At 44.7% G+C, this 20235-nt stretch overlaps 1 protein-coding gene across 1 annotated transcript in view; it reads left to right on the plus strand.

Annotated features, from left to right (window-relative positions):
- Window positions 1-20235, plus strand: part of TOGARAM1 (TOG array regulator of axonemal microtubules 1) — an 871068-nt gene that overhangs the window by 239000 nt on the left and 611833 nt on the right. The window contains exons 4-6 of the mRNA XM_086937344.1: window positions 3646-3939; window positions 6706-6962; window positions 8656-8882. Coding sequence (XP_086793470.1) covers window positions 3646-3939; window positions 6706-6962; window positions 8656-8882 — 778 coding nt within the window. The remainder of the gene's footprint in view (window positions 1-3645; window positions 3940-6705; window positions 6963-8655; window positions 8883-20235) is intronic.

Here is a 20235-nt window from a genome sequence, read left to right on the forward strand (position 1 = left end):
TTTGTTCTGGTCCTGAGGCTGTGCCTGCCACCGACCAACTTTGCATTAAAATTCCGCCAGTGTGTCCATGTCCAGTCGCAAGCATAAGATGACGTTGTCCGTCACAAATCTTCGAGGTCCACTGCACAGAACAGATTCCTCAGCTGGTCCTGATGCACCCTTAAATTTCCTGGACTGTTGTTAACTTTGCAGCAGATCAAGAACTTCAAGGAGGTAATGATGCAAATGTTTTGCTTCTAGCTCCCAGTGATGTGCCTTCGGGCCCCACGGAACCGCAGGGTCTCTGGTCGAGTTAAACATCGGTGGGTCCGAAGCAGTCTGTCTGCTTGGCATCCATTACAGGACCCTTACCGCCTCTGGTACAGACCTCTACTCTGGCCCCAAAATTCACACTGGTCCCTTCTACACTGATGCTGGTACCAGTGCCACTTATACCAACGAGAATGCTCTACTGACTTTAGCTTAAGAACGAATGTTGTTGTGCTGCAAAATTACAAAAGCACCACTAAACGTCCCAAAACCTAACTCTAACTCATTACCTCTCCTAGGTCACACCAACCCGCAGAGGCTGCATTATCTTTTTGGTTCGGACTCTTATCCTGTGTCAGAGCAGTGGGTACCCCAGGATGTTCATGATGATGGTGATGGGGACAGCTTGCTCCTTGCAATGCGGATGATACCTTGTGCATTGATTTACTAAATTCCATTGGGCTTACTTAGTACCTCACCTGTGACAGAGCTTGACTTGCCCCTGGAGCCACCAACAGAAGAGGGCCTCATCTGCATTGGTGCCGCAAGGGGCAGGTGAGGCACTATAATTACTGCTGCCCTACTTTGAGGAACAAAACCAATGTTCTAGCGGAGATTTTTCACCCTGGGGCAGTTATTTTAGAGCCCTTGCTTCCTTTTTACACACTCCTCACTGATACTTTGATGGCTGTGTGATTGTAGACTTGTTCTGGCCTGCCTCTGAATAGTTAAGTGACCAGACTTCAAATACCATTTCCTGTTAACCTGGTTTTCTCACCAAGCTTCCCACCATAAGGAGCCTTTTTGTGCAGGCCTCGGTCAATGAGATGAAACCTAGCTGATTTGCAACTACTCCTCTGGGGAGGGAATCCAAGAGAATCGAGGCTTTTGGCAAGCACATGTTTTCCTTCACCATTCTAGTGTTGTGGTTCAGAAAGGCTGTTTATTTGCTGGGTCTTACACGCTTCCCATGTGGGACATGGCCTTTGAGATCTTTCCAGCAGTTTGGAAGATATTAGGGCCTCTTTGGCCCTGATGATTCATGATTGGCAGGACGCAACCAAGTATGTTACTGGTCTAGATACTACAGATTGCTTAGGCATGACAGTTTGTACTAGTCGTGTACTTCGTCAACACACGTGGACACATTCCACAGGATTCTCTGGCTATGTACAATCCTCCCTAAGCGATATTCCATTTTACGGGTTCCAACGTTTTGGTGAAAAGACGCGGTCTGCTTTGGAGCCCATTAAAGACAATAGAGCTACGGCGCTCTCTAGAATTGTTTACCCTTTGCCAAACGTTTCTACATCAATTCAAGAAGTTTAGGGGCTATTCCAGAAGGCTGTTATATAGACAGACAGTTTTTCCAACCAGTGCAGCTGACACCCCAGTACTTTCTAGGCCATGGTCTTGGATCTGGCAGGCAGTGTGAGGGCCAGCAGGGAATTCAGTCTTCAACCTTGGACCTGCAGGATGTGTATTTTCTTATAACTATTCTGTAGTCTCAGAGTCGTTTTCTATGGTTCAAGTTGAGCCACAAGCATTTTTAGTTGCTGCGCTCCTATTCTGTCTCACCAGCTTCCCTTGAGTGTTCTCAAAAGTGATTTTAGGGTTTACTGACTATCTTCGGAGGTCAGGAGTCCCTTTATTCTCACACCTTTGCGAAGGGCTGTTGAATATAGAATCACTGTAGTCCGTCATGGACCACCTTCGGACTATGGTAAACTACTTGACATTTTGTGGGTTCACTATCAGCGAGTTGAACTCGCACCAGAGTCCTTTGCAGAGGCTTTCATGCATTGGACCAATTCTGGACACATTGGAGGTTGGAGTTTAGGGCTTTCTGTCTGCATAACTAGCCTAGGATATTCATGCTATGATCTCAATAGTTCATAATCAAACCTGTATCATGCTGAGAGCAGCTCTTCATGGACTCTTAGCCTCCTGAATCCTTCTCATTACCTACGCCAGGTTGCACATGCAGGATTTTCTATGAAATTTAAAGTTTCAGTGAGCCAGTAACAATGCAGTTAGACTAATGCGATCCACGTGTCAGGGACGCTAGCTCGTGATATGGAGTTTTGGCTGCCCGAACGCAATTGGTCCAGCGGCAAGCCCCTTTCCCTTCCCATCTGAGAGTCGACGGTGGTGACAGATGGTTCCCTGCTGGGCTGGAGGGGTAATCTGGGCGGAGGTGTAGATCAGGTGCCTGCACCACAACAGTCTGCTAGCGTTGTGAGGCATTTGCCTGGTTCTGAAGGTCTTCTTGCCATCCATCAAAAGGAGACTTGTGCAGGTTCTTGCTGACAGCACCACTGCTATATGATACTGCAACAAGCAGGCTGGAGTGTAGTCCTGAACTTTGTGTCAGGAGGTCCCGTGTCTCTGGGTGTGGTAGAAGTGAACTGTTTATCTCCATAGAGTTTTGGGTAAAAATCCATCTGTGTATTCTACCAAAGCCAATTTTTTATGTTAAATTCTGTGACGAAAGTTAATTTTAGTAGCATTCAAGGTGGATATTATTTCTACTAGAAGGTCCAGTGAAATCCCTTCTTTTCAGATGTCGCTCCTTACTTAGTTTTCCATTTTGGTAATACTACAGTGAAAAAAATCCAAACCTTTTTGAAAGGGGTGTTTCCGTAGTTTACTTAATAGAATCCTTTGTTTGTGTGCCCAGGTTCCTAAACAACATTCTTTTCATGGCAAGGCAGTGTTGCCAGAATTACGATACAGATCACTCTATGGTTTTTCTTGACCAATAGTGTTTCTCAATTAATCTAGATAAATAAATCGACACCAATTAAATAAGTTTCAAGGTAGATTGTTAACTGTACTGTTCTCATTTTTTATGAAAGATGTAGAATCTGTTCCAAGTTGCTACCACTACTTTTTTTTTATCAGAAAAGTCCTAGTTTTGGACTTCTCCGACTTTGTAAACTGAGCATTAGTGATGCTGACCGACTAGTCTTGTGAGACGGGTCCTCTGCGAATGATCCACAACATTCTCTGACGTTTGCACCACTATGGGAGTTGGTTTAAAAAGTTGTAACTTATATATTCTGCATGGCAGAAGGGGTAAACTAATAAGGTATTTAAAATGGATGCTGCCGAGCATTGTAGTATATGGTTGCTAACACTGCCCTCGCTGCCTCTCTTACATCTTTGAGATGTCCAATTATCCTACAGTGGTTAAGGATCAGAACATTGAAACAGAACCCAATTTAAAAGAATAAGTGAGACTCAACTTAATTTTGTTCTGTAAAAGAAACTGCCTATACCTCTAGGCTCACGTAGTTACTATTACAGGTAAGTACCTTGTTCACTGTGTATACACAAAGGGGATGCAGTAATTGAAATTAATAATTGCATTTTATTATTTTTTCTTCTTTTCAGCAACAATTTTTGCGAGTCTGAACCCTGCCAGCAAAGTCCATCATTCTTATAGTGCCTCAGTTGAACGAACGTTGCCCTTTTCAAATTCACACTCAAATCCCGGATCCTTCATTCTTCCATCTTATCCCTTATCATCGCCAAGAGGTAGTCCAAACCAAACCTCGTCTTCCAGTGGATCACCCAAGAAGTCTCAAGATTCATTTGTTGCCTTCTCAAACTCTTGGCCACTGAAAAACTTTGATGGACGACCCAAGCCAGTGAGGCTTTCTAATCAGAAGCTAGGTGAAATTGCAGGTAAACAATATAATTTACATTTTAAAATGCAACATTATATATTTTCAAGTGGAAATGGCATTCATATTACCATGCATAATTGAAGGAGAATGTTACTGTGACAGACATATAGGTGTGGCTAACAGTCAACGCTTTATACTTGACATTGCTTAAAAAGATAAACTTTGTTTATAGCCATTTTTTCGACATAAACGCTCCTCAGTTCTATACTACTATTTAACTAAAGGATGCTTAATGCATTTATTATCTGCCTATTCTGTGCGCTTAGAAGTTTAAAGAATAACAGTAGCTAACAATTATGTACATATTTTTTTGGTTTGTTTATGTTGTTTCATGTTTCATCAAGCATGCGGGCTAGAAAATTAATGTGTCTGTTGTTTTTAAAGATGCATACAAATACCTGCAACAAGAGTGTCTTAAGTAAACTTTCTCGCTGGTGTGGTCATTATTGGGGTGGTATTTAAACTTAAGGGTTGTGTGAACTTGATGAATTTATGTAACTGGTCAGGACTGATGCAGGCTGTGTTGAGTCCACGGATGTATTGGTGGCAAAGAGTAAGACAATTGCACCCCAAATATGGGTAATTCGTATTTCAGCCTGTAAATTCAGTTCATTCAGGGTGTTTTTTGTCCTTAAAGAAATAAGCACGTTTGGTTCCTTCTGCATCGTAAAATGCATTGCTTTTCTTCTGCATTACCTTTAGCTTGGTTGGGACAAGAATATCACTTTTCTGCGACCATGGCTGTAAAATCCTTCTTCGTTCTTGTGAGTGGTTTTCATTTAGCTGCCTTTACAGGACCAATCAGGATTATGAGCAGCTTGCAGTAGGACCGGCAAAAGACCAAGCCAATGAGTCTGAGTCTTGCTTCGGCGTGTGACTTTGACTAGTAACTTGGTCCAAAAATGCACTTTTTGCCACCCCCTCCCTCCAGGGTGGTAGTTCACTAACCAGGGCACTGGCAGGAAGAGCCTCTTTGTATTACGATATCAAATATGTGACTCTATTTAAGATACCAGTATTCAAATATTAGTATTTCAGTTAGTAACATTTTTGTTGCTTTTTGAAACCATGCCTAGTTATCAGTGACCTAGATTTTATCAGGTAATGAGTTACAATGGTAGTGTGGTTGGTTGAGGCAGGAAAACATTTAAGAGATTGTGTACAAAGCTGGGAGGGGTGTCAGTTTCCTTGAGGGAGTTAACTTGAAAGGCCCTTTGTTCACAAGTGTTTGCTTTTATTATTTTATAATACGAAAATACATATTGCTTTTGTTTTTATGATATTTATAAATAAACTGATTTGAAGATTGAGAAAAAAGGATTTGAAACCTTTTCATACATTAATACATTCATACATTAATATAGATTTTTACCCCTGAACAACCATTTTGGGAAAACATTTTCATAACTTGGGGGCAAACTGTATTTAAAACTTGTGTCTGCTATTAGAAATATGTTAAAAGTAGTAAAATCATGGTAAAAATGTTGGCTGTCGATGTCATCTTATGGAGAACACCGCCTGTATCTTGTCTTATTCCTGAGAAGTAATCTAGATTGTGTACTGCATCATGGATGAGACGGAAGCCATTTTGTTTACTGTTATGAAATGAATGTAAACGATTTTGGTAGATTAGTACATTTTGTGCTGGGGTTTAGTTAAATGTGTTTATTAATAACATTGTTTTTTGCTATGCTTTTCGAACACTGACTGCAATTTTGTAATGCTTGTATTCCAGCTAGATATTAACAAGTAGAGGTTTTTAGATTTGGTTGTTCTAAGGCGAACAAACTCCTCCACATTTTCTCTCTAAGATTCATTGCCTTCTTAGTTTAGTATATGATTGGATCTTGGAGTTTAATAACCCATAGGTTTGAGTCCATAGATTAAATTACATTTTAGTTTGCACAGTACACATAGCTAATTCACTGCTTTATTCTGGTGGGATGAAGCTAGAACAACTGTAGATTAATTGTAGATCGGTGCAACTCTTGAACTTTCTACAATTTACCTTCAACCATGATAAAATGTACGTTAAGGTGCAGACTTCCTTGATTGGTCGCAGTAATCCACCTTTTATATTCCCAATTTTAATATTTGCTTAAACTGTAATTTTTTTATGGTGACGGAAAATTGCACCTTTACTTTGTAGGTTTTTAAGCTTTTTGACTAATAGCACAATTTCAGACTTCTCCCCACTTTCTCTTTGTAGTGCTTGTTGACAGATTAACAGGACTGACTAAACATGCAAATTGCTGGCTTCAAAGAACTTAACAATATAAACCCTTCCAGAAAGTCATACCTTTAAAAGTAAAGACCAGATGAAGTAATTTGGAATGCTTATTTCAAATTTGTGAGGTTATGATTCCATTTTAGGAAAGGATTTACATTTGATGATTCTTGGTAGTGCTTGTCTGGTGCAACGTTTCTAATGTTTTCATTAAACATCAATATTTTTAGAACTAAATCTTTTGGCTGCTGCTGTAGGAAGCTTTTTGGTAAAGCCCAAAGTTCTTTCAGTGGAAGAGCACATGCAGTGTATTCGTTTGTGTTGTCTTTAATACTATGGTAAATTCTGCATTTAAAATGTTCTTACTTTTAAAATGTGATGCTACTAATTTAGATGTGAGCCCAGAGTAGGGATTATTGCTGCCTGCAAAGTAACTAAGGAAACCATATTTGGCGAAAGATAGCCAAAATGTTCATAATGTTCTAGTGTGCAGGACTGTTCTTATCCATGTTAAGAGCATCTTTGTATTTTGTGTAGGTGATCATTCCCTGGAGACACAGTCTCCACTTCCACTCAAACCAGCTCTGGTGAGAACATCTTCACGAGGTGGCCTGAATGGAAACAAGCCTTTTCCTCCGATCACCAGGGGTCCAAGCCTGCTGCCAGATAAAGGGGATTTTTGCCCAGCCCAAATAAGAAAAGAAGCCGATGATGCTTGGAGCAGTGAAAGAGACAAGAAGCTTGCCATTGATCTTTCGGAATTGAATGTCAAAGATGATCTAGATCATGAAGAGGTCGGAGTAACGAAAGAAGTTTTTCACTTTACATTATAAATTTTTCTTCCTACGTTTATGCATTTTAAACAAATGAGAAACGGCTGCCTACCTCAATTTTACACGTGTTGTGTTCGTTATTAAATGCTTATTATATAAACTGTATGTGAAGCTTCAGTAAAATAATTGGTTACATGGTGTGAGCTGTTTTGCATGACAGCCCTCCCGTAAAGAGGCGTTCTTTATGCACCGACCAATGGAAGGCAGCTTTAATGAGTGAATACTGCATATCTTTTATACTTACATGTCAGATTAAGAATTTAAATCAGTTCTTTTATGTACGACAATACATCTAAGTGTTCGGACAGGAAGTCTTTTAAATTCGTCAATGAATGTAAAATTAAATGGCTGTAGTACATTAGGTTGAAAGAGAACTCAAAACACAAACTTTGAAATACGTTATCCTCCTATGTATAAAAGGATAATTCTTCCCTTTTTCCTGGGGAAAAATAATCTGGCATGATGTTTCACTTAAAATAATTGCCTTAGCTTTGGTACCTTATTCCAACCCCAACGCATACTGTCTCACCCCCACCCTCATTGTGTATTTCCTTACCTGAGACAAAGCCTTATACATCATCTATCAGTAAACCCATTATTACCCCTAATTTGCATACGCCGCTCTGCTCCCCATTATCTATTTCCGGACCGCATGAGCTCTACCCATGCCTCGTATCCAAAAGTCATTAATGCTTAGTTTTGTTCATATGGTAGTGCAGGAAGGCACCTGTCTAGTGGCATAAAAGATTTCCAAATCTTTCTCCTTTCCTTGCGCTTCTTCCCAGGCACTCCGTACCTCCAGTGGTAAAATCGTGTTTGCCTTGAAGCAAACGAGTGAGTCCGGTGCCATGCAAGACACAGCATATAAATATGTAGATTTTGACTTTAGGGAAAATGTTAGCTCATTGAACTGTGCTACTAATTTAGATTGGATTTTGTAACTGCCTATAGTAAATTTTAGTATTTCGGCCAATCTCAAGCCATCTGTACCAGTTGTCCCTATTATTTTAAGTTCACTACTGAATATTATTTGTTTAAAGCACAGTCGTAGACATTTGTGTCACCAGTTTAATAAAATGTGAAGCATTTTCATTTGCCACAGTGCCTGCAAATTATGGTTTAGTGCAGTGCTATTCTTCGGTTTAACCTGCCAGGCTTGAAATCTTTTATTACTAGGGTAAATGTAAACTGCATGTTGACTAATAGACAGACAGACAGACACAAAACTCCCCACTTAAGCACCCTTTTTTTCAATAAAAGGCTAAACTTTCTGTTGGAGGAGGCAAGTCACATAATGGATTTGCAATGCTCTAGGCTGCCTACAGTAACATATTTAAAACTACCTGGCCCAGGAAAAATGTCACCTTTTAAGCGGACACCAAAAGGGTAAATGGCACTGCCACAAATACTAGACCCCAGAAAATGCTTTTGAGTGAAGCACTGTCTAGAAGGTACTGTGGAAGAGATGCAGGTATGCAATCTGCAACCGCCGTGGCATGTAAAACAGATATTCAGTTCAAACCATTCTTTCCACACCAACGGAGTGCAAGTCATTATATGGTACACATTTTCTAAGTATAATAAAGTATATGAATTGTCTGTGAATTATTTTTATACTGTCAAAATCAATTTGTTTTTACATTTTTAATTTCAGATGATAAGTTCTCTTAGGTCATTGCGTAACAGTGCTGCCAAGAAGAGGGCAAAACTGAGTGGCAGCACTTCAGACCTTGAAAGTCCAGACTCTCTGAAATTAGATCTGACTCCGGATTCCCATTCACGCACATCATCTCCAACCCTCAGTCCTTATAGTGAAAGTGGCATTTACAGCTTGGACTCTCTCACTTCACCGCCATCTCCCACTGTCTCTGGCAAGAAAATGTGAGTTCTTCTGCACCTAATTTACTGAAACACTTGTATAGCTTTCATTCAGATTAACAAAATTACAAGGAGTTATTTCTCTTTCTTTTTCATGCACTTATTTACATTTCTTTCATTGCAGTCCTATTAACAAATACACATTAAAAATGCAAAACCAAAATACCTTTTCTGAAGAATACCGACGTGACCTGCAGGTTTCTCATGTTATGATTCTCCTCATGAGCTGAACTAGCTGTCCTGGGCCAGAAGATAGGTTGATATCTCCAACTCTCAACTTGATGCTAGTACCGCCCCAAAGTTCTTTAACACATACAAAAAAGAGGTCAGACTGTCATTAATATCTTACTAGAGGTTCATATTTGAAACCTGTGTTCGCATCGAAGCCTGATTCTTCTTTTGACTTCTTGCATTCAATTGCTTTGTTCCAAAGGAAGTCTTCCAGCTCCGGGTTCAGGATTTATCAAACTGAGACCATATCTTCACGTTGATGTCACTCCTGACCAGAGACTGGTCTTCTGGTCAGTGTGGCTCATTGCCCATATTAGATCTCAACATCTTCTAAACTGTGTCCTACTTTGGTGGACATGAATTTGATGCTGGGGTCCGGTTCAGTTCTTACTTCAACTGGCGCTGCTTCATATGTTTCTGTCCCCTGCTCTATTCCCACTCAAGGGCATCTTGCACACAAACTTTGCTCACTATGCTCCGCCCCCTCTGACCGCGCCTCTGCCAGCAGTCCATAACCTGGCAGCTGTCGACCCCTTTGATAAAACCTAAAGGTGACCTGAAATTCACAGCCTCTTTTTTTCTGTTCATGTCTGCACCACTATTCATTTTGTCTATGGCACTAGTTCTGGCTCCTTTACAGTGGGATAGTCGGTGGGCCTATGTTGGATCCACTATGGGCCTTGCCCAGGCTTCAATCAAGGACATTTGTATCCAGAAGATCTGTGCTGAGATGGATTTGCTCAGACCTGCCTTTGGAGCGTCTGGGTCTCTGATTCCCCTTCTCCTCCTCACCGTCTCACAGAGAATCTCGGTGGAATAAAACACAGAAAGGATGTGTTTGTGGCATATTTAGCAGTAGTTGCTCATGCTGTGCATACTCCCGCCCACTAGTGCTGAACTTGGATTTATTCAAGTTGTATACTTAAAAGAAGTCTTTAGTGTCCTGAGGTATAGTGACCACCTAATGCTGGTAATACACATGGGTATCAGCTCCATAGTTACATTGCTTTTTTCTCCACAGACTTGTTCAGACGTTTGCCTTCGAGCTCCGGTTCGACACCACATAGTAGTGTCACCAGGTCCGCATGAATCCTTCTTAATCGTCAGAAGAAATAACAGTTGTATTTATTTGTCGGTTCCAAGCATTGTGTACCTTTTATTTTCAGCTATGCAATTGAACACATTCGATGCCCGGTAATGGGCCTCGCCCCTCTGGGGCGCCATCGATCCATCAACACCAGAGAATGTGCCTGTGTTAGAAATAACTTCATTCCGTTACTACCAGAAGTATCAAGCAAAATACCCAAGGACAGACCTCAATCAGGTGTGTACCTACATCTGTTCCTGAAGCACTAGGAAGCCTCCTGTTCGGCATGCCTTGCCTTCCGTAATGAAAAGACCCTCTGTTATTGTTGAGATCGTCGCATTGCCTCAGCTTTGACGGCACAATACCGAAGTGGCGATACTCCGGACCTGTTCAGAGATCGGGACACTGAGGGCAAGCAGCAGCCATAGGCTTCCAGCGCAGAAGATCAAGTGATTGCAGTAGAAGGGAGCTCTAGCGCTGAAGCGGACAAGCCTCTGCCTGCACAGCATCCAGCATCGAAAATTCAGGGAGTATAGACCGTTATCCTTATAACACATATAATACCCCACGATGGCCTGTGGTGTGATTATGGTGTTGAGCTCCCTGGTTATACCGACCTTGACTTCTACCAGGCCAAGCCTTCCCCGCTGGATGACACCGCCTGATACCACATGGAATGTGGCTGCCCTTTGCAAAACCTGAAGGTGGAGATGCTCAAACAATCAGAGGAGGACAACTTCCTCATGGAGACACTCTTCTGCCCAGATGTAAATGCAATTTTTGCCCATGCTTAAAGGGGTGCTTAAACCCACTCCTGAAATCTTTAAGGTGCTGCCAAAGGCATGAATCATCATGTCTAGAGTCAACAAGAAATATAAAGCATTTCCTTCTGACTCTCCCTACATTCTGAGTCAACTGTTACCTGACTCCCAGGTTGTTTTCTCAGCCAGAAAATGTGCCAACTCCTGGTGCACGGGGTATGTGCCCCCTCCCAACTGGGAGAGTAAGCAGATAGATACAGCAGGAAAATAGTGTCACTGTCCAGTCTGCTGCGTATTGGTGTATCACCAATTCTGTGAGTTTACTCTCCTGGTATGGTAGGACCCTGTAAAGCCAGCGTCCTTACCCGTCGGGAATGGTGGAGCCCAACCTCTACTGATCTGTCGTTTCCGGCTTCTCCACAGGATCCCGAGTGGGAGCACGGAAACGAGACTGCCAGCGAGTTCGAAGACAACGGGCCCTTTAAGTGGGCGTCGTCATACGAGGGTGAAGCCCCGACCCTCCGTGACGTTGCCGACTCCGCATTGGTTAAAGCAGGGGAAGTCCTGTACTCCGTGTGTGGAAACACCGCGAGGAAGAAGGCGGAACCCGAAGATACGGAAAAGCGAAGTGTGTCGGAAGACGAGACCCGAGGGACCGAAGCAGGAGCCTACGGAGGAGCTGACGGAGAAGCTGAGCCCCGAGGCGAGCCAGGAGGCCAACGTCCCTGCGGACCGCTGTGCCACACTCCCGAGGGAGGAGTGTGGCTGACACAGGTACGGCGGCGTTTGGCGGCTTGGATAGGAAAGCGTAACGCTAGCGTTTAGAGCGCAGCTGTGTGTAACTTTTTCCCCACTGCAACCGTCCCTCAGACCTACCTCCCTCTCCTTTCCCTCCCCCCACCCTTCTTTACCGCTTACCCCAACACCTCATACACTGAGCACTGTAGTTACCAGTTAGTTACACTGGGTGTAAACCTCGCACTCCCTGGGTCCCCCTGGTGCAATCCCATTAGAGGACTGTGACATAACGGCTTTCCGCCTTGTTGGTCTTCTTTCTTTCATTTGGAGAGACTCCTGACGCCCGAAGTGAAGACTCGACTTCCGGGGAAAACGCCTATAGACGAGCAGCGCCACGGACTCCAGTACCTTCGCCCGTGAAAGACTAACTTTCAGGACACGAAAGACGTTGGTTACTAAGCCTATAAGAGCTATCAAAATAAAACCTTCCTTAAACCCTACAGTTGGTGTCACGGTCGTCCCTTCACCCACGTCCACAGTGGTGTCAGAAGTGGGATCCTCCCCTCCCAAAACGACCATGGCAATGGAACAAGTGATCCAAACGCTTATTGATGGACAACAAAAATTGGAATGGGCAATAGGCCAACAGATAAATACAGCAGATGCTGACCGGGACTTGTTCAAAATGTCTATGACCCAACAGTTGGACGCCATCCAAAAAGTTGTACAAACTCCCCTCTCAACAACCGCAATGGACAGAAGACCCGTAGGCCCACACCCATCAGGGGTAGCCTTACAAAAATATGTGAGTGGGGAAGACCCGGACGCGTTCCTGCTAAATTTTGAGCGTGCCGCCAGGGCATGTGGGTGGCCGGAAGAGAAATGGCCTTTCTTTTTGGCGCCCTTACTCTCGGGAGAAGCACAAACCGCCTATCAGGTGGCGAATCATGCAGGAACGTCTTCGTATGCCGACATAAAAGCGGTGATATTAGACCACCTAGGTATGGATGCGGAGGCATACCGTCTTCGGTTTAGAAAAGAGAAGGGAATACCGGGTGAGAACCCAAAAACTATGTATCTGAGGGTAAAAATGGCTGCTGAAAAATGGCTCAGGCCAGATATCCGGAGTAAAGAAGAGGTCATGTCCAGTATTATACTGGAACAGTTCATGGAAGTCTTACCATACTGCACACAGAGGTGGTTAAGACAACACCCTGGACTAACGGCAGCCCAAGCCATAGAAATGGCAGCCAACTATAACAGAGCAGCACCCCGGTCTTTCCCTTGGGACAATGAGAGAAATTCCAAGGCCATAACGTCGTCGTCCAAACCGGAGAAGAAAAAAAACTGCACCAGATCCTATTAAACCTCGACAGTTCAAGCAAGAAGGTCCCCTTATGAAAGGGCCACAGTGCTTCGAGTGCGGAGAATGGGGCCACATAGCCTGAATGTGCCCCCAACGAAGACCCGCCGAAGAACCCATGGAGGTCGGATATATCCCAAGGGCGGTCATGTACACCTCCGAAATGGGCCCATCCTTTTACGTAAGGGTACGAGTCAACCAGAAGTTAGTGAAAGCCTTGCTTGATTCGGGTTGTCGTCAATCAGTTATTCAGGAACGACTTTTGCACCCAGATCAGATAGGCCAGGAAGGGACTGTACTAATTAGGTGTGTCCATGGTGACGTCAAACCCTACCCTATGGCAAGAATAACCCTACACCCTATAGGTAGAGAACCCTGTTCAGTTAAGGTGGGGGTAGTAAGGTCTTTACCCGAAGAGTTGATACTAGGAGTAGATAACCCAGACTTCCTATCCTTATTCAAAAGGGAGTTAAAAGACAACACCGCAGAAGCTTATCTGTCAGCAGACCCATGGGTGTTAGATAAAGGATTTAAGTTCGCACAAGTCAATGATCCCTCTCTGTTGAACGCCTGGGAAGCAGCCCATCTCTCACAGACCTCTCCCTCCATGAGTTACCCCAGATTCAGGATAGACAACGATCTGCTCTATAGAGAAAGCAAAGAGGGAGAACCCACTCAACTGGTAGTACCCAAGGAATTCAGGGACCAGATACTTTTCTATGCCCATACACACCTTACTGCTGGGCATAGCGGTAGTGAGAAAACAACACAGAATATTCTACGTCTCTTTTATTGGCCAGGAATATACAAGGAGGCAGACATATATTGCAAACAGTGCGAGGTTTGCCAAAAAAAGAACCTAACTCGTCCACCAGCAGTACCTCTTCAACCTATGCCCATCATAGGGAATCCCTGGGATAGGGTAGGAATGGACCTGATTGGTCCACTACCACGTACATCGCGTGGCCATACCTACGCTCTTGTTGTGGTTGATTACAACACTAGGTTCCCAGAAGCCTTTGCGCTCAGTACTCCGACTACTAAGAACGTAGCGGACAAGTTGGTAGAACTATTTTCAAGGGTAGGGTTCCCTCGTGAGATTCTCACGGATCAGGGAACACCATTTGTTTCCCGGATGATGAAAGAGGTGTGCAAAACCCTTGACCTCCACCACATCCGAACGTCCGCCTATCATCCACAAACGGACGGCCTCGTGGAGAGGTACAATAGGACCCTAAAAACCACCCTGAAGAAGCTACTGACTACCGAAAATAAGGATTGGGACGGAGTACTTCCTCTAGCGTTGTACGTGATAAGAGCACAAGTACAGAGTAGTTTGGGATTTTCACCCTTTGAATTGCTCTATGGCCGCCAACCACGGTCTCTGTTAGAAATCACCAGGGAAGCCTGGGAAAAAGAGGGAGCCGCTGAACAGAGAAATCTGTTGGAATATACTCAGCAATTAAGATCTAGATTAGGCAAATTGAGAGAATTAGCATATTCAAACTTAGAGAAAGCTCAAGCTGCTCAAAAACAATACTATGACAAAGGAAAAAAATGGAGGACCTTAGAAAAGGGGGACTGGGCTCTGGTGCTACTACCTTCATCCACCCAAAAGATCCGGAGTGAGTGGAAAGGCCCCTATAAAGTTGTTGATACGTACGGACGTACCACATACAGCTTACAAATGTCCCAGAATAGGAGACAAACTTTCCATATCAACCTCCTCAAGAAGTGGATTGGTCCATGTCCCCGTCAGGCCAACTTAACCCTGCCAGAAGACAAGAGTGGGTCCACCCTGAATCAATTGCCAATGAACACAGAGTTGACTGAAGTAGAAAAAGAAGAGCTAAGGTCGACTCTACTACCCTTCTCCCAAATTTTTTCAGACACCCCTGGGTGTACCCATTTGGCAGAACATCAAATACGAACAAAAGAAGGTCAGATAGTAAAGCAGAGACCTTATCGGATTCCAGCTGCAAAAAGGGCTGACGTAAGAAAAGAGGTACAGGACATGCTTCGTCTGGGGGTGATAAGACCTTCTAAGAGTAATTGGTCCTCGCCCATAGTAATGGTCCCTAAACCTGACGGGTATACCCGTTTTTGCATGGACTTTAGGGCCCTGAATGCTGTGTCCTCTTTTGACGCGTTTCCAATACCCCGTGTGGACGAACTAATAGAGAGGATAGGGGATGCCCACTACATTACCACTCTTGACCTGACCAAGGGCTATTGGCAGGTGCCACTCAGGGAGGAAGATCGCCACAAAACAGCCTTTGCAACGGAAGATGGGCTCTTTGAGTTTACTGTCTTACCATTTGGACTCCATGGAGCCCCCGCTACCTTTCAGCGGTTAATGAACAGGGTACTGGCAAAGCACACCTCATACAGTTCGGTGTATCTGGATGATATAGTCATCTTTAGTTCATCATGGAAAGAACATCTGGTACATGTATCCAATGTATTGACCGCATTACAGGCAGCCGGACTCCATGTGAATGCAAAAAAATCAAGGGCAGCATTCCCAAAGGTGAAATACCTGGGGTTCATGTTAGGGGAGGGAGTCATAGCGCCTCAGGAGGAAAAGATCAAGGCTATAACTAGTACTCCTTTCCCAACCACAAAAAAGGAATTACGAGCATTCCTAAGACTTATAGGGTACTATAGACGATTTATTAAGAACTTTGCAGACCTTTCTAGCCCCCTAACAGACCTTTTGCAGAAACACGTCAAAAACGCTCTGCCAAACCCTCCATCAGACGGTGCCATCAAAGCCTTCCAGACCCTGAAGACTGCCCTTACCACTAGCCCGGTTCTCATTCCACCTAACTTCGAGAAACCCTTTTCACTGGCCACTGATGCCTCTGACACCGGCATAGGTGCTGTGCTATCACAGGAAGGGGATGACGGTGTTGAACATCCCGTGCTCTGTCAGCAGAAAGCTCCATCCAAGGGAACAGAAATACCCCACGGTGGAAAAGGAGTGCCTCGCCATCAGATGGGCTATTGACAAACTGAGGTATTACCTGGAGGGTAAATCTTTCATCTTATACTCCGACCACGCACCCCTCCAGTGGATGCAACGAAATAGGTCCCAGAACGCTAGGATACTACGCTGGTTTCTCTTCCTGCAACCGTTTGCCTTCAAGGTTGTGCATCGGAAGGGGGTTGACAATGGGAACGCTGATTTTCTCTCCAGAATGCCCATTCTCCCCGATCGGGAGAATCCAGGGGGGGAGGAATGTAAAGCCAGCGTCCTTACCCGTCGGGAATGGTGGAGCCCAACCTCTACTGATCTGTCGTTTCCGGCTTCTCCACAGGATCCCGAGTGGGAGCACGGAAACGAGACTGCCAGCGAGTTCGAAGACAACGGGCCCTTTAAGTGGGCGTCGTCATACGAGGGTGAAGCTCCCGACCCTCCGTGACGTTGCCGACTCCGCATTGGTTAAAGCAGGGGAAGTCCTGTACTCCGTGTGTGGAAACACCGCGAGGAAGAAGGCGGAACCCGAAGATACGGAAAAGCGAAGTGTGTCGGAAGACGAGACCCGAGGGACAGAAGCAGGAGCCTACGGAGGAGCTGACGGAGAAGCTGAGCCCCGAGGCGAGCCAGGAGGCCAACGTCCCTGCGGACCGCCGTGCCACACTCCCGAGGGAGGAGTGTGGCTGACACAGGTACGGCGGCGTTTGGCGGCTTGGATAGGAAAGCGTAACGCTAGCGTTTAGAGCGCAGCTGTGTGTAACTTTTTCCCCACTGCAACCGTCCCTCAGACCTACCTCCCTCTCCTTTCCCTCCCCCCACCCTTCTTTACCGCTTACCCCAACACCTCATACACTGAGCACTGTAGTTACCAGTTAGTTACACTGGGTGTAAACCTCGCACTCCCTGGGTCCCCCTGGTGCAATCCCATTAGAGGACTGTGACCTAACGGCTTTCCGCCTTGTTGGTCTTCTTTCTTTCATGTGGAGAGACTCCTGACGCCCGAAGTGAAGACTCGACTTCCGGGGAAAACACCTATAGACGAGCAGCGCCACGGACTCCAGTACCTTCGCCCGTGAAAGACTAACTTTCAGGACACGAAAGACGTTGGTTACTAAGCCTATAAGAGCTATCAAAATAAAACCTTCCTTAAACCCTACAGTTGGTGTCACTGTCGTCCCTTCACCCACGTCCACAGACCCACTGGGATAAAATTGAGATGTCACTTCAACACCTCCCAGACCAGTATAAAAGAGGGATCTGGAATTGGTAGTGGAGGGTAAAGTTATACCCAACACTAACATTTGATTTGAGCTTGAAGCAACAGGAACCTCTGCTTGTTGCTCAAACACCAGTGTCCTCCTCGGGCAACTCGCTTGGCTTAATTTTTCCTGTTTTAAGCCAGAAGTGCTGCAGCATCTTGTCAACTTGCCCTTTGATGGGTAAGACCTATTTGGTCTGAAAGTTGACCAGATGCTTTAATAAAGGCTATGCAGCCCCCATCTGCCTGCAGCTCAGTTCGCCGTGCAAAATACCATGGAGTGGCAAAAAACACTACCCTCAAGCATCCATTTCCTTCCTCAGGCAACATCCGCTCTCACGGGGGTATTAAGGAGAGGGTACTGAGACGGCAACAGTAGAGGCAGACTCAAAATGCAGCTTTCAAAGGGACGTACCTACAAAATGGTGACTACCTTACCCCCCACCCCACTCATAATGGATTCTGTCCCGATAGAACGAGATCACTACACACCTATGTGTGTCCAACATCGTTGCAGGGTGTTACTGTCTGACAAAGGTGTATACTCCCTATACCTCCTCATTTCCAAGATAGGCGGGTCCCTAAGGCCCATTCTCAACTTCAGGGTCTCTCAAGGAGTACATCCTGGCAGAACACTATGTTAACAATTTAGGATGCCATTCCTCTACTAACAGCAAGGCGACTTCATGACCGCACTCATCTTGAAGGACACCTACTTCCACATCCCCATCCACCTTGCACATCGCAGATTCCTCAGGTTTGTGGTAAGTGATCAGCATTATGATTTCAAAGTGCTGGCCTTCGAAGTAACCACAGGTACCAGGGTGTTTACAAAGTGTCTTGCTGTGTTAACCATTCACTGTGCTAACCATTCACCTCAGAAGGAATAGCATGCATGTCTACCCTTACTTAGACGATTGGCTGAACAAGAGCACAATGGAATAGCAATGCCTAGCGCACATCCAAGCCATCATACATCTCTTACACACCCTAGGCCTTATCATCAATGTAATGAAATAATAAATAATAATAAAGACATTTATAGAGCGCATGGATAAGAGTACGCCATCTCAGCATGTCCCCGCGCTAAAACGGAGAAAAATAGAGAGGGAAAAGACTCATTAAGGGGGGGGGGGGGGGGGGGGGGAGAGAACAGTGCGAGGCAAGAGGGCAAAAAGTAAACTATAAGGAGAACAGGTAAGTTTTGATCTCTCATCTCCAGCCCTTCCTATGGGCCATACTCCACTGTGATGAAGAAAGCACACCCCAACGCTGAAAGAGTCCAAGCGTTCCAAGCGCTGCTCCCTTTTTTCAGATATATTTTCAGGTAGTGATCAGAAAGGTCATGTGCCTCTTGGGCATGATGACATCCTGCATTACTATAGTCTCACATGCCAAGTTAGGCATTTGTCTGTTGCAGTCCGGCCTGGCTGTACAATGGTCACAAGCAGAGGGTGATTAGAAAAATCTGGGGCAGTACTCACCGCTCTCTGCAGTAGGGGTAGGGCCAACAACCTGTTGCAAGACCCAGTGCTGCAGATGACCATCCCAAAGGACACCCCTCTCACTGGTTTGGGGGCGTGCACTTAAAGGAGTTACCCATCTAATGGATGTGAATGTCCGATCAACAGGTTCTCCACATCAACCATCTAAAATTATAAGTCATCCAGCTATCCCTCAGAGTGTTACTTCCTTGCATCCAACACAAGGTCGTATTCATTCAAGCAGACAATACAACTTCTGTGTTTTACTTACAGAAACAGGGCGGCACTCACTCCCTACAGTTGTCTGCTCTAGCCCAGGGCATTTGGCAGTGGGTGATATATCACAGACTCCATCTTATTATTAGCATATACCAGGAGTGGACAACGAATTTTGCAGACCTAGTTCTTGAGAGGGACCCCCCCCCCAACAAACTGCCCTTTTTCCGTACCTCCATCAGTGGTGGTTTCCCCATGTAGACCCCATCACCAATGCAGAAAACTCAAAATGCCCAAACTTTGCTTCCAGGTTCTTGCAGGCCATGGGCAGTGCACTGTGGATGAACTGGTCAGGGGTATTTGCCTACACTTTTCCGCCTCTCCCACTTCTGCCGTTTGTTCTTCTCAGGCTTCAGCAAACATCCCTCACTCTCATCTTATTAGTCCAACCCGAACCAGAAAACCATGGTTCACCACTCTACTCGAACTGTTTTTGGTGCCTCACAAGAAGTTGCCCTATTTGCTGGATCTTCTCTCACTGAATTAAGACACACAGGCACCCCCAACCTATAAGAGCTCAATTTGCAATTTGCCTCCTGAAGTCCTAGAGTTTATATACTTCTGGCTTCAGACTGTATGACCATCCTTAAAGAAGCGTGCAACATAACCAAATGGAAAAGGTTCATACACGGCTGTCTTCCTAGACATATTGGTTCTTTCCAGGCAGCAGTCCCAGATATTGTCTGTTATCTGCTGAGCTTGCAGAAATCAGGCCTTGTTAACACTTCCATCAGAATTAATTTGGCTACAGTTGCCACCTAGCTTCAAAACCAAGAACACTTCCCTTTTCGTGGTTCCTGTTATCAAGGGTTTTGGGTCCTACTTTCTAGCCATTCCACTCATGCATTCTACAGTTGCTTTCCTGAAAGGTAGCTTTCAGAGTAGCTGTTAGGAAAATGGTGTATTGTATGGTGGGGTTGTGCACATCACCGTGTAATACACTTACCAACCTCTTTAGGGCCCTTAGATTTCGTCTGTCAAACCATCAGCTCAATCCTGGGTAGCTATTACACTGAACAGCACGTCTTATACAGGGGAACAAGTGTTAAGCATTTAAACAGCATCAAAATTGAAGAAATCAGCAAAACACTCGAGAAATCAGACACCAATTTATAAAAGTAGATTGTATTTTATAAGAATTTTAGACACTAGAATGAAAAAGATCCACCAGAAGGTTC

The sequence above is a fragment of the Lissotriton vulgaris genome, chromosome 9 (assembly GCF_964263255.1).
Source record: "Lissotriton vulgaris chromosome 9, aLisVul1.2, whole genome shotgun sequence".
Classification (NCBI taxonomy): domain Eukaryota; kingdom Metazoa; phylum Chordata; class Amphibia; order Caudata; family Salamandridae; genus Lissotriton; species Lissotriton vulgaris.